This window comes from Denticeps clupeoides, chromosome 8 (assembly GCF_900700375.1).
Source record: "Denticeps clupeoides chromosome 8, fDenClu1.1, whole genome shotgun sequence".
NCBI classification, from domain to species: domain Eukaryota; kingdom Metazoa; phylum Chordata; class Actinopteri; order Clupeiformes; family Denticipitidae; genus Denticeps; species Denticeps clupeoides.
Window position 1 is genome coordinate 6,400,605 of NC_041714.1, and position 12,195 is coordinate 6,412,799.

The window sequence follows — 12,195 nt, forward strand, 5'->3', positions numbered from 1 at the left end:
TTAATAATTACATGTTTGTATAAACATCTGCATTATGTAATAAAATGAACTTGCTTAAAATGGCTTTATTGATACTTGTTGCAATGGCACAAGTCGTTTTCCATCTTTAATTCTCCAGTGATGCATCTTTACCCTGCAGGTCATGGGAGGAATGATATGTAAGTCTGTACAGGTCTGTCATGCTGTAGATCTTCTTAATTTTCCAGCCTTCTTCAAACAATCTTGGTTATGTGCCAATGCCTGTGGCAAATTCAGACTCAGACTGATCTGAAATGGAAGTGTGATGATCATGTGGGGTTTCCAAACCAGCCTCTGTCTAGAATGCTCAGCTTGGTCATCATGGTTCATCTGAGTATGCTGCCAAAATCCAGCATGTTAGAGGAGGCAATTTTAAAACCACTGTGATGTAATGTGGCCATGTATCTGTCACCTTGACCCCTGACACTCGTGGCCAATTATAGTATCTGAGCTGATGGTTGCATCATCCGGTCACTCTCTTTGTTTGCTAAAGCAACACTGTGTTAAATACACACCAGTTTCCATGGTGCCACCGGCCATCCCGATCCTCCAGGGCCACCAGACAGTGCCATTAATCACTAGAGCAACCGCGGCTGAACTGAGATCCTCGTTTCTGTGCATTGTGGCAGTCTGCTGTAAAGTCATCAGTGGATAACGTAATCATTCACACTTGCTTTCTTTATGAGATAATTCCTGGTGTTACCATGTAGTTGGCCTTCAGGGATTAGTTGCAAGGAATGTGTTTAGAATGGACTGAAAAGGCTGGAATGTGGTGGCGAATGCTCATGAACAATGAGCTCTGTTTATTAAAAAGTAGAATGTAGCTACTGTATTTGCCCGTGTAATAAAAGGACAATTCAGTGAGGAGACATACGTGCTCCATGCGTATCTGTAGTCTTTTATTGGAATGGTTTTAAAGAATATTTTCTCACATCACTGGAACCCATTGTCTCCTGTTGTCTGACTCCTGCAGCTTGCTGTTTTTGTAGTCCCTGCCGTCCCGAAGGAAAGTCCACTAGCTGGCCTGCAGCCAGAGCGCATTGCTAAGGGAGATCTGAGAGTTGAGGGCCGAGAAGGAAGCTGCGCTATTAATTATTGAACCAGAGGCGGCGGGGTGGGCAGCGGCTTAACTCGGTCAAAAGCTTCTCCAGCAGCAAGATCTTGGGCTTCAGTAGGAGCTGGAGCCCCAGTCGCTCCCTGCTTTTCTGCGATTACCGGCAGCTTCGGAGGCACCACCGGCCAACATGTTTGCGGTTCACTTGCTCTCGTTTTACTTTTCAAAGCTACAGGAGGACCAGATCAAAAAGGTGAAGTGTTGCTAGTTTTCCCATGTTAAACTGGTGAAATTGGGTAAAATAGCTCTTTAAAAAAAGAATAATACAACCGATCTCATTTTTACGTAATGTGTCTTTGCTTCTTTGATTATTAAAATGTTATTCATTTGATATTGCTGAACAATGCACAAGTTTTAGACTAGACTCACAGCACAAATTTCTTCATATTTAACTGTGCTTTGACAAGTGGTGTCAAATTATGCCAAATACACCAGACAACGTCTCTCTCCCCACCAACAGTGTCTTTTCATGGATGAATGGAAAGTCGCTCTGCATTTCTTTAATCTCCTGAATGGTTTTGTTGGCAAAGCCTCCTTGGTGGATGTGAGTCCACCTCAAATGGCTGCTTAAAGAATCATTAACTCTTCTTTCTGATTGAACCTGTCTGTTTTATGGCCTTTCACTCCGTTAACTCGCATTTCGCCACTAATGGTAGACTAATGGTAGCCTCTTTCATTTGAGATTCATATATTTCTCGTGACCAGCTTCCAAATGTTCTTATTTCCACATCAGCTTTCCCCGTAATCTGCGGTTTATCACGGTCTGCCTCTGGTTTCATGTTGAAGAACAGGAAACTGTGCAAGGCCAAAGAGTTACTGATTGCTGGTCTCTCTGTTGAAATCGTCTCAGTCCTACACTCTGATCAGTCCACTCTTTATGTAGATACTGTTTCAGGTCTGGTGCCACGTCTGGTGATGAACGTATTTCCCAAGAACGTACACCAAAGATCGGGCAGGGGCATCCTCGCCTGGCAGAGCTTCAGCTTCCTATTTTTAGAAGCCATTGCGCTAACACAAACTTTGATAGCCTCTGATGACCTTTATGGTCCCGAACGATTTTTTTTTCCCTGTTCAAGGCCCTGTGCACAATGACTATTTAGGTCTGACAAAGGCCCTACAGAATGAGCGTCTCACTCTGTATTGGTTTCCTATGGAAAGGTGGACAGGTTTTTGTACGCAATGCGTCTCTCCGATGACCAGCTGGTGGACGTTTCAACCCGTTTCCGTGTGGAGATGGAGAAGGGCTTGTCCTGCGAGAGTAATGCCACAGCTGCTGTGAAGATGCTGCCCACCCACGTGCGATCCACTCCAGACGGCTCAGGTGGTGTCCCAGTCTCACACCCAGCATCTCATACAGACCATTTCATCCAAGTCCAACACATTTACATGAAGGGTTATTAATGAATCATCAAACCACCTATTAGTAGAAATCTAATCACTAATTTTAGATCATTCTGATGTCAACAGTTTACATTTACAGCATTTACCAGACGCCCTTATCCAGAGCGACTTACAATCAGTAGTGACAGGGACAGTCTCCCTCTGGAGACACTTAGCGTCTTGCTCAGGGATACAATGGTAGTTTGTGGGGTTTGAACCTGGGACTTTGTGGTCTTCTGGGTCATCATGAATGACTTTACACTTTAATAATACACTAGAAGTCAAAGGTTTGGACACACCTACTCTGTGGAGGTTATGGAGACTAAGATTGAGCCATTTTAAAGAATCCAATGCAAGAAACATATTTAGTATTTGTCATATCAGGAGAAAGTGAAGTATTTTTGTTTTTCAGAGTCGCCTCTTTTTACCTTCTTGGCGGCTTTGTTTACTATTGTCGACATCAAACGGGGCTTGATGAGATGCTCATTAACATGAGTGAATGATAAGAAAGTATTTAGCATAAACATTCAGGACTGCCGGAAACCGTCCCCGCTGTCCAACTTAAGGTGGTGGAGCGAAGACAAGAGTGTGAAATGGTGCCATCACAGTAAAAACTCCCCGATTTGGAAGGAGACACAAATATATAACCTTTTGCCTTGTTTGTGATTTTATTTCATAGTCCTGTGTTCCATGATGTAAAAAATGCACAACCCATAAATGGGTAGGTGGGTCCAAACTTTTGACTCATGGTATACGTCACTGCTTATACCCTGTCTGTAGAAAAAGGGGAGTTCCTGGCACTCGACCTGGGGGGATCCAGATTTAAAGTACTTCAGGTGAAGGTGTCTGAGAATGGGAAGAGGAAGGTGGAGATGGAGAGCGAGACCTACCCTATTCCAGACGAGATCTTCAACGGTAGAGGAACAGATGTGAGTCATTGAACCACTGATGCACAAAGGATCTTCTAGCAATTAAATAATCAAGTACATCAGTATTAGAAGAATTTGATTATCCTTCGTAATGAGTTGTTGAGACATGGATCAATCAAATTACCTCTGTTTTTTTTTTTGGTTCTCAATAGTTTTTGATCTATTTTTTGCAGCTTTTCAGTCATGTTGCAGAATGCCTGAAAGATTTCATGGAAAAAAAGAACATGAACCAGAAGAAGAAGCCCCTTGGCTTTACTTTCTCTTTCCCATGTGCTCAGTCCAAGCTGGATGAGGTAAGGGCATTCACGTCCTAGCATATAATATACTGTCCCCAATTTGTACACAAACACCAATGTATACATTTTCATATTGAAAACATGTGACAGTCATCATAATCATCATCTCTTTTTTTAGGGTGTGTTGCTTTCTTGGTCAAAGAACTTCAAATCCAGAGGCGTCCAGGGCACAAATGTGGTCCATTCCTTAAGACAGGCCATCAGGAGAGTGGGGGTGAGCGATCATTCAGTGTGGGACTTTATTAACCCAATATTACAGGATAATCAGCAATCTTACAGAATCAGATTAAAATGTGCATCATTTACTGGATAAAAAAGCCAATGGAATGTGTATGACTAGGATATTGATGTGGACGTCCTGGCCCTTGTCAATGACACTGTTGGCACCATGATGACTTGCGGCTATGATGACCATCACTGTGAAGTTGGTGTCATCGTAGGTGAGAATCCAGTTTGGCCAAATGAAACGTAAAGTGTTTGAGGTTTCTGAGAAACCTCAGAGGTTTCAGCTTCATTCCAAAGTGCTCTTCTGCTCTAGGCACAGGCACCAATGCCTGCTACATGGAGGAGATGAGACACATTGACCTGGTGGAGGGGGATGAAGGCAGGATGTGCATCAACACAGAATGGGGAGCCTTCGGCGACGACGGGACGCTCGATGACTTTGTCACTAGTTTTGACAAGGAGATTGACGCTGCTTCCATCAACCCTGGGAAGCAACTGTGAGCAGCTTTCTGTTAAAGATCTGAAGAGGCACTCTTCTCTCAGGGCTGATGATTTGTCAGGAGAATCATCATCATCCATGGTCCCGGACCCATGTGTCTGCTTGCTCTGCCTCACAGGTTTGAGAAGATGGTGAGCGGGATGTATATGGGGGAGCTGGTGAGACTCATCCTGCTGAAAATGGCCAAAAAGGGCTTGTTGTTTGGAGGCATGGTGTCTGACGCTCTGAGAACTAAAGGAAAACTTCAGACCAAGCACATCTGCTCAATTGAAGAGTGAGACGTGATCTTTTTCTAGCAGTCTGGCAGTAAGGCCGGAATTTGGGATTAATGCTGGTGTGACGTTTTCAGGTATAAGAACGGACTGAGTAATACAAAGGGGATTCTGACTGAACTGGGGCTGCGGCCTTCAGACGATGACTGCATCGCCGTCCAGCACGTCTGCACCATCGTGTCCTTCAGGTCGGCCAACCTCTGCGCAGCCGCCTTGGCAGCCATCCTCACGCGCATCCGGGAAAACAGGAAGGTGAAGACTCTGAGGACGACAGTAGGAGTGGACGGAACTGTCTACAGGACACATCCACAGTAGGTTCTTTACGCAGCTGTACTACATCTGTTTAATGTAAAAGTAAAAGCACAGTCCCACTTGCCTGAATAACGCAACACAAAATTTGTATCCTCAACAACAAAATAAATTGGATTTCTTGAGTTCATCCACTTTCGGACCCCAACGGCATTTTCAAATATTGGGAAATATTGTAAGACGACTGCTTCCAAGTTATCTGCGTGTTGGAGACCCACTCAGACCCCTTTCCTGCTGTGTAATTATTCCTGACAAGCAGAAGACGTATTTTTATGATATTTTTAGAACCAGGCAAGGAGCTTGTCGCCATGATTGACAGCTCTTGCTGGGATGTGGCACAGCGTCCACCTCCCCCATTTCTCCTCCTTTTCCTCTGTTACGGTCATCTCGTCCTCACAGTCACCACAAGAACAAACGTGCTGACAGGACATTGGTGAACTAGTGAGGATGTGCTGGTTTAACATAACATGTAATCTGGAAACAATGATGTGATGTAATTCATTCAGTTCTCAGTTTTTCTTCTTTAGTTGGTCATAGCTCTGTTTGTCTAAACAGCCAAAGCATTTTTTTCTTTTGATGCTTATTAGAAATGCGGAAAGCCACGTTATGGCAAAATATAGAAATGTAATGTGTTTGAAAAAGAGAGATGAATTGGATGACAACCACTGACCGGGATAGTTTTGGGTTCTCTCAGGTATTCTAAGAGGCTCCATAAGGTGGTTCGCCGCCTGGTGCCCGACTGCCACGTCCGCTTCGTGCTGTCGGAGAGTGGCAGCGGTAAAGGTGCGGCCATGGTGACGGCGGTGGCACAGCGGCTCCTGTCTCAGCGGAAACAGGTCGACGACACGCTGGCCCACTTCAGCCTGAACCGGGATCAGCTTCGGGTGGTGCGTGACAAGATGAGGGTGGAGCTGGAGAGGGGGCTGAGGAAGGACTCACACAGCTCCGCCTCCGTCAAAATGCTGCCTGCCTTTGTGTTTCAGACCCCAGATGGAACAGGTGACATGAACAGGATTCTAGTTTATAGTATGGTAATATGCATTATTATGAGTATATGGCTCAACCAAGTTAAAATGCATGACATTAAGCATCTAATATATGTCATTTACTCAGGAGACACTTTTATTGACCATTATGACTTGAATCTTCTTTATTCTTAGATCAAGAAGGCATATTATTGCACGATATTGTACAATGATCGCATATACAGATCTCCAGTTCACCATGGTGGTTTTTCATTACAGAGAGAGGAAAGTACCTGGCTTTAGACCTTGGGGGGACCAACTTCCGGGTGTTGGTAGTCAAGATCAGGAGTGGCATTCGGAAGTCTGTGCGCATGTACAACAAGATCTATGCCATCCCACACGAGATAATGCAGGGCACTGGTGAAGAGGTGTGTTCCCTCTCACTGGCCGCTAGTTCATGCTTCTGTAATTATTTTTCATTATATTCCACTCGTTTTATGTGTACCATCTCATTCTTTGCATTCAGAAATTACATGTACACAAAAACATAATAATTCCAAAACTCCAATGTCAGTGTGTTATCTGTATAAAGTGCAACTGGGAGCCAGAAATGTTGCTGATTGATAGGGGATCAAATACTTTTTTCATTCATGACAATATAAAATAATGTCTAACTTTTTTGAACTACATTAGTTTTTTATGCTTCTGCCATTGAAATGTCTTTGTTAGTAGGCAAATTTACTAAATCTACAGGGCATTTAATATTTAGGGGATTAAAAAAGCCTGGTTTTGTACATCAGATTTGGTCAGTAATATTTCCAGGTCAATTGTAGTCCCATTAGAGCAGGACTACCACTACACCTACATGTAATGTAAGGTTTTATTGTGTAAAATTCTATTATCATGAAAAATGTATTCATTTATTGGGCTTGTGCTCATGTTTTCTTGAACCAGCTGTTTGATCATATTGTTCACTGTATCTCGGATTTCCTGGACTATATGGGGATGAAAAACACTCGTCTGCCCCTCGGATTTACCTTTTCTTTCCCCTGCAGACAGACTGGAATTGATAAGGTAAAGTAATGTTTATAATATATTTAATGATTTGGTCATATTTACATTTTAGCTGTTTTCAGTGAAAGTGACACACACACACACACACACACACACACACACACACACACACACACTCCATTGTGGTCTTTCCTTCCGCAGGGAAGTTTGGTTAGCTGGACCAAGGGTTTCAAAGCAACAGATTGTGAGGACCATGATGTTGTGGACATGCTGAGAGATGCCATCAAACGTCGAAATGTGAGCCTGTAGCTTCGCATGTATTTACGTATAAAAAAAATGTAATGACATGCACTATCAAATTTATATCCATACTGTTTTTTAGGAATTTGATCTGGACATTGTTGCTGTGGTGAACGACACTGTCGGCACAATGATGACATGTGCATATGAAGATTCGAAATGTGAGATCGGGCTCATTGCTGGTATGTCACCTAAGCAACATGTTTTAGTTTGCTTGTGCTGTTAAATGTAGGTCATCTGAAAAAAAACTTTAAAGAAATTGAATTTCTTAATTTCAATTTAACATCTTAAAATTAATTCTATTTGTTAAATATTACATTTTCTCTATAGCTGTACTATGTTAATGCACAAGTATTCCCATTTCTGTGGGACACTCGCAGTCTCTCTCATACTGTTCTCTGCTGTTTCAGGGACAGGCAGTAACGTGTGCTACATGGAGGACATGCGGAATATTGAGACAGTGGAAGGAGATGAAGGACAGATGTGTGTGAATACAGAGTGGGGTGGATTTGGAGAGAATGGCTGCATTGAGGACATCAGGACCAAGTTTGATAGGGAAGTGGATGAGGGATCACTGAACAGTGGAAAACAACGGTGAGTGAATAACATTCCCGAAATACACCTTTTTAGAATAAAAAGCTGATTGGTGGTCCCAGGGCACTGAGTACAGGCCCTGCCCCTTCCTGAATACCTGCACCAGTGTTCCGGGTCCGGTCTTGCCATCTGTCCGTCACTGTGTGTGTACATGGAATGAGAGTGATTATGTGGTGGTGTCAGGTAGGGCTGCATGATATGGTATAAACTTCATATATTGAACCATAGACGGTAGACGGTATATATTGTGGTATAATATAATTTGATAAGTAAATTAAAATGTAACTGATCTTGAAATGGTAACATGTGTCCATAGCAAAGGCACTGCAGCATATAGTAAATATAGTATAATAAATATTTTTTTAATATACATTTTAAGATTAATATACATTTACACATACATTAACATATAGCATAACCGTATACCAGATATAACAATATCTGGGCGATTCTACTGACAGAGGACTTTCTGTCACACCTGTAATGCCAGTGAAATACCAGGTATTTGTATGATGCAAGTAATTACATAAATTAATTTCTGTATTCAGCTGTAGAGTTTACATAAAAAATATTGTCAGAAAATATTTAAATAATACTATGCTTTTTCATATTTTATCATGCAGTCACTCCAAGATTCCAAGATTTTATTTAATGATTTTTCAATTCAAAATTATTCTTTTGCACATGGCACCAAACTGGTCAGGAGCACCCCTGGTCATTTCCATGTGCGCTGTCTGTACCTGACCGGTACCACTTGACCGATCGGTTCCAGGCCTGCGTACTCATAACAAGCCAGCATGTTATGGCCTAAACCTAAACCTAACCCTACTCCTAAACCTAACCCTAACCGTAAGCCCGGAAGTGGGCAGCGCACCGTGACCAGCAGATTACTGACAGAATGAAGGCTTGTTTCATTTCATTTTATTGTGTCTGCAGTAAATAAACTCTTAAACCCTTGCACTCTAAAGTTAAGGAATACTAGTCATTTTAATGGCATTTAAGGCCTCATTTTTTTCATACTTGCAATTAGGATTTTTTAAGGATCCATGGAAACCCTGCCGTGCACTATGTGCTCTCGCCCAAAACTAATGTCTCGTGCTGCAAGTAGGCGTGGTTTCACGCAGGTGATGCAACTTTGTCTTTTTGTTTTTGAGGAGTAGATATTTTTGCAGTAAATAAATCTCTTCCATTGGCCATATTTATATCGCATACTGTTTACACCACACAGTACTAGTGTCTGGTGTGAGTCTGTGGGGCAGGGCAGGTCTGGTGACTCAGGTCACATGCTTTTAGTGAAGGTTGTGTGTTGTTTTGAGATGTTGTGAGAGTGTCCCCCGTGTGAGAGAGCCTTATCCACTTTCCACTTCCCCTGTAGTAGATCCCTATATGTTTGTTTGTCTTGTATTATAATAATGTAGTTTTTGACAAAGTACTTGCACCTGGGTCCTCCCCTGCCTTGGTGTCGTGACACATACTGTGTGTGATTGAAGTGAAAGTGAAGAGATTGTCATTGTGAAACACTGCAGCACAGCACACGGTGACACAATGAAAAGTGTCCTCTGCTTTTAACCATCACTCTTGGTGAGCAGTAGGCAGCCATGACAGGTGCCCGGGGACCAGTATGTGGGGACGGTACTTTACTCAGTGGCACCTTGGCGGATCGGGAGTTGAACCGGCAACCTTCTGATTACGGGGCGGTTAATGATGTCTGTTAAGAGAGTCCCACAGTTACTGTTACTGACCTTTATCTGGTAACAACAGTATGAGTAGAAGTGCTGCCCTTTCCTGAACCTTCACAGCTTGTATTTTCTGAATGTTGCTCAAGGTAACCACTAGAGGGCGACACAATACTACTGCAAATGCATTTCAATGGTTTCTGTGTAACAGAAAACAAAAACAGTATAACAGTATGTGCTGTTATGGTAAAATGTTCATGTTTACTGCAGGTTTGAGAAGATGACCAGTGGCATGTACCTAGGGGAGATTGTTCGGCAGATTCTCATTGACTTGACAAAACGGGGACTGCTCTTCCGTGGCCGCATCACTGAGCCTTTGAAGACAAGGGGCATCTTTGAGACCAAGTTCCTCTCACAGATTGAGAGGTTCATATCTACATACACTTTAATCATAGCACTAATGCATCTCCAGTCCCTGGGTTCGTATGAATGAGCTGAACGGATCTCCTTTCCCCCCAGTGACCGGCTGGCCTTACTGCAGGTCCGGTGCATCCTGCAGCAACTGGGCCTGGACAGCACGTGTGACGACAGCATCATAGTGAAGGAGGTGTGTGGCGCTGTGTCTCATCGTGCTGCCCAGCTCTGTGGAGCCGGAATGGCCGCCATTGTGGAAAAGATCCGAGAGAACCGGGGACTGGAGCACCTGGAAATCACAGTGGGCGTGGACGGGACTCTGTACAAGCTCCACCCACAGTAAGTAACACACATTCTCCAACACACTCATCAAAGTGTGATTTCTGAATACTCTGCTCTATTTCTGCTAACAGATCCACCCATATGTTCTATAGAGCTCTTTTATAGGTGAAAATACAGATGTTGCACTCGCTTTCCATATAATTCCCTGTTCTTCCCTGATTTGGACAAATTACATCTGACAGCATAATTTTAGTTTTCTCTAGTATTATTTAAGCCTTAACAGTTCTAAGCACTACATAACTACATACTATTTGGGTTGACAAATAGCATAAGACCATTTTATTGGTTGTTGAGGTAATTGCATGTTCCAGTTGAAAGATTCAGCTTCTTTAAATGGAAGTAGGTTTGCATTTTGTAAACCCGTGTTTTTTTTTCTTTTTTCGATTGCAGCTTCTCCAGGGTTCTGAAGGACACTGTCAGAGATCTGGCTCCCAAGTGCACGGTGAGCTTCGTCCTGTCGGAGGATGGCAGCGGGAAAGGGGCGGCGCTCATCACTGCAGTGGCCCGCCGCTACTGTGGCGGGGCACAGCAACAAGTTAACTGAGGCCACTTGGGCCTCTCAGGACTTTTTGATGGACTTTGCCAAAATTTCCTCATCTCTGTTCCTGTACATTTGCACTGTATTTCTGAGAAATGAATGTATTTTAATAGAGTTATGGGAACTCATGGTTTTATCAGGGAAATTTAAAACATTAATTGAATATGATTATTAATTTATACCAGTGTAGCCTATTAATATCAGTGTTTATATATATATTTTTTTTACATGTTGATTTTCTTTCCTTTCTACTTGCCACTGTAAAATTGGAATTATGGGTAGGAGTCAGTAAATGAGCTCTATGTATGCCTGTATTGAGAACAACTGTGCCTTTGTCAGTTCTACACAGTTGAAGAGGTCAACTAACCGGCATGAAACGGTTGGATAGTTAGGAATCTCTCATTGCACAGAAAAACAATACAACTTTGGTATTTTATTGAAAAGTATTGGAATTTGTAAATTTTGTTTGACCTCATACTTCATACATACCTTTCCTCGGATTCATTCTTTTTAGGTTTATTTGGAAAATATTGGTGATGATGACCTTTTATTTTTCAAAATATGACATTTTTGTTTCAATAAAATCAATACAGTGTGTAAAATATTTAAAGCAGTCTAATTCTTCAATCTTTGTAAAATTAGTTTAAGAACATGACTGCACATACTCCAGCAGACCCAGCACAGCTAACCCACATCAGGACAGCCTAAAGGAAGGGGTGGTCCAGAGGGGACAGGCGTGTACGGGACACAAAGGAGGCACATAATAAACACACATATTTCCATAGACCCTGGGGATGACCTGCAAGTGTAAGGGGCTTGACCCTGAGGACCTGCCGAACGTGCTCTGAAGTCCGTTTGTATTAGTGCTGGTGACAATCGTCAGATGGTAGGTGGAGCTGGTAGGCTGAAACTCCTCCCACAAAGTCAGCCTAAAAGAGACAGGGACACAAAATACAGCCAGCCACACAAAACATGTTGGAGGATACGTCCAGGGACATTACGGGACAGAGCACAGTCGTGGAGCGGGTGGAAAATTTACTCACCATAATCCACTCTGGTCCTAATACAGACACACCAGCCTTGGCTAGCGGGCGAGGGAATGAAACATGGACTGATCATGTGTCTGTGGTGATTTGCACCCTGACACATTATTGTGTGATATCACATACACACGCAGACAATAAAGAAAGGCACTGAATAATTATTAATCCATTTCAGTTGACCGATATATTATTAACCTATTATTATTATTGTTGTTGTTGTTTTTATTGTTATGTTATATGTGTATATGCATAGCTTCTTCATTGCAA

At 42.6% G+C, this 12,195-nt stretch overlaps 1 protein-coding gene across 1 annotated transcript; it reads left to right on the forward strand.

Annotated features, from left to right (window-relative positions):
• The first annotated feature begins 1,177 nt into the window (after positions 1-1,177).
• On the forward strand, positions 1,178-11,489 carry hkdc1 (hexokinase domain containing 1). Its single transcript, XM_028988955.1, has 18 exons — positions 1,178-1,325; positions 2,291-2,453; positions 3,293-3,441; positions 3,615-3,734; positions 3,856-3,951; positions 4,078-4,177; positions 4,276-4,459; positions 4,580-4,735; positions 4,811-5,044; positions 5,737-6,041; positions 6,287-6,435; positions 6,962-7,081; positions 7,223-7,318; positions 7,404-7,503; positions 7,732-7,915; positions 9,862-10,017; positions 10,111-10,344; positions 10,738-11,489. The coding sequence occupies exons 1-18, from the start codon at positions 1,263-1,265 to the stop codon at positions 10,889-10,891; spliced, it is 2,763 nt and encodes a 920-aa protein (XP_028844788.1). The 5' UTR covers positions 1,178-1,262; the 3' UTR covers positions 10,892-11,489.
• The last annotated feature ends 706 nt before the right edge of the window (positions 11,490-12,195 follow it).

Excerpts from the sequence above, each read along its gene's own strand:
- hkdc1 (XM_028988955.1), top strand. The coding sequence starts at position 1,263 with ATGTTTGCGGTTCACTTGCTCTCGTTTTACTTTTCAAAGCTACAGGAG. Across the intron at positions 4,736-4,810 it reads CACATCTGCTCAATTGAAGA|GTATAAGAACGGACTGAGTA; the intron begins GTGAGACGTGAT and ends TGACGTTTTCAG. Across the intron at positions 5,045-5,736 it reads GTCTACAGGACACATCCACA|GTATTCTAAGAGGCTCCATA; the intron begins GTAGGTTCTTTA and ends GGGTTCTCTCAG.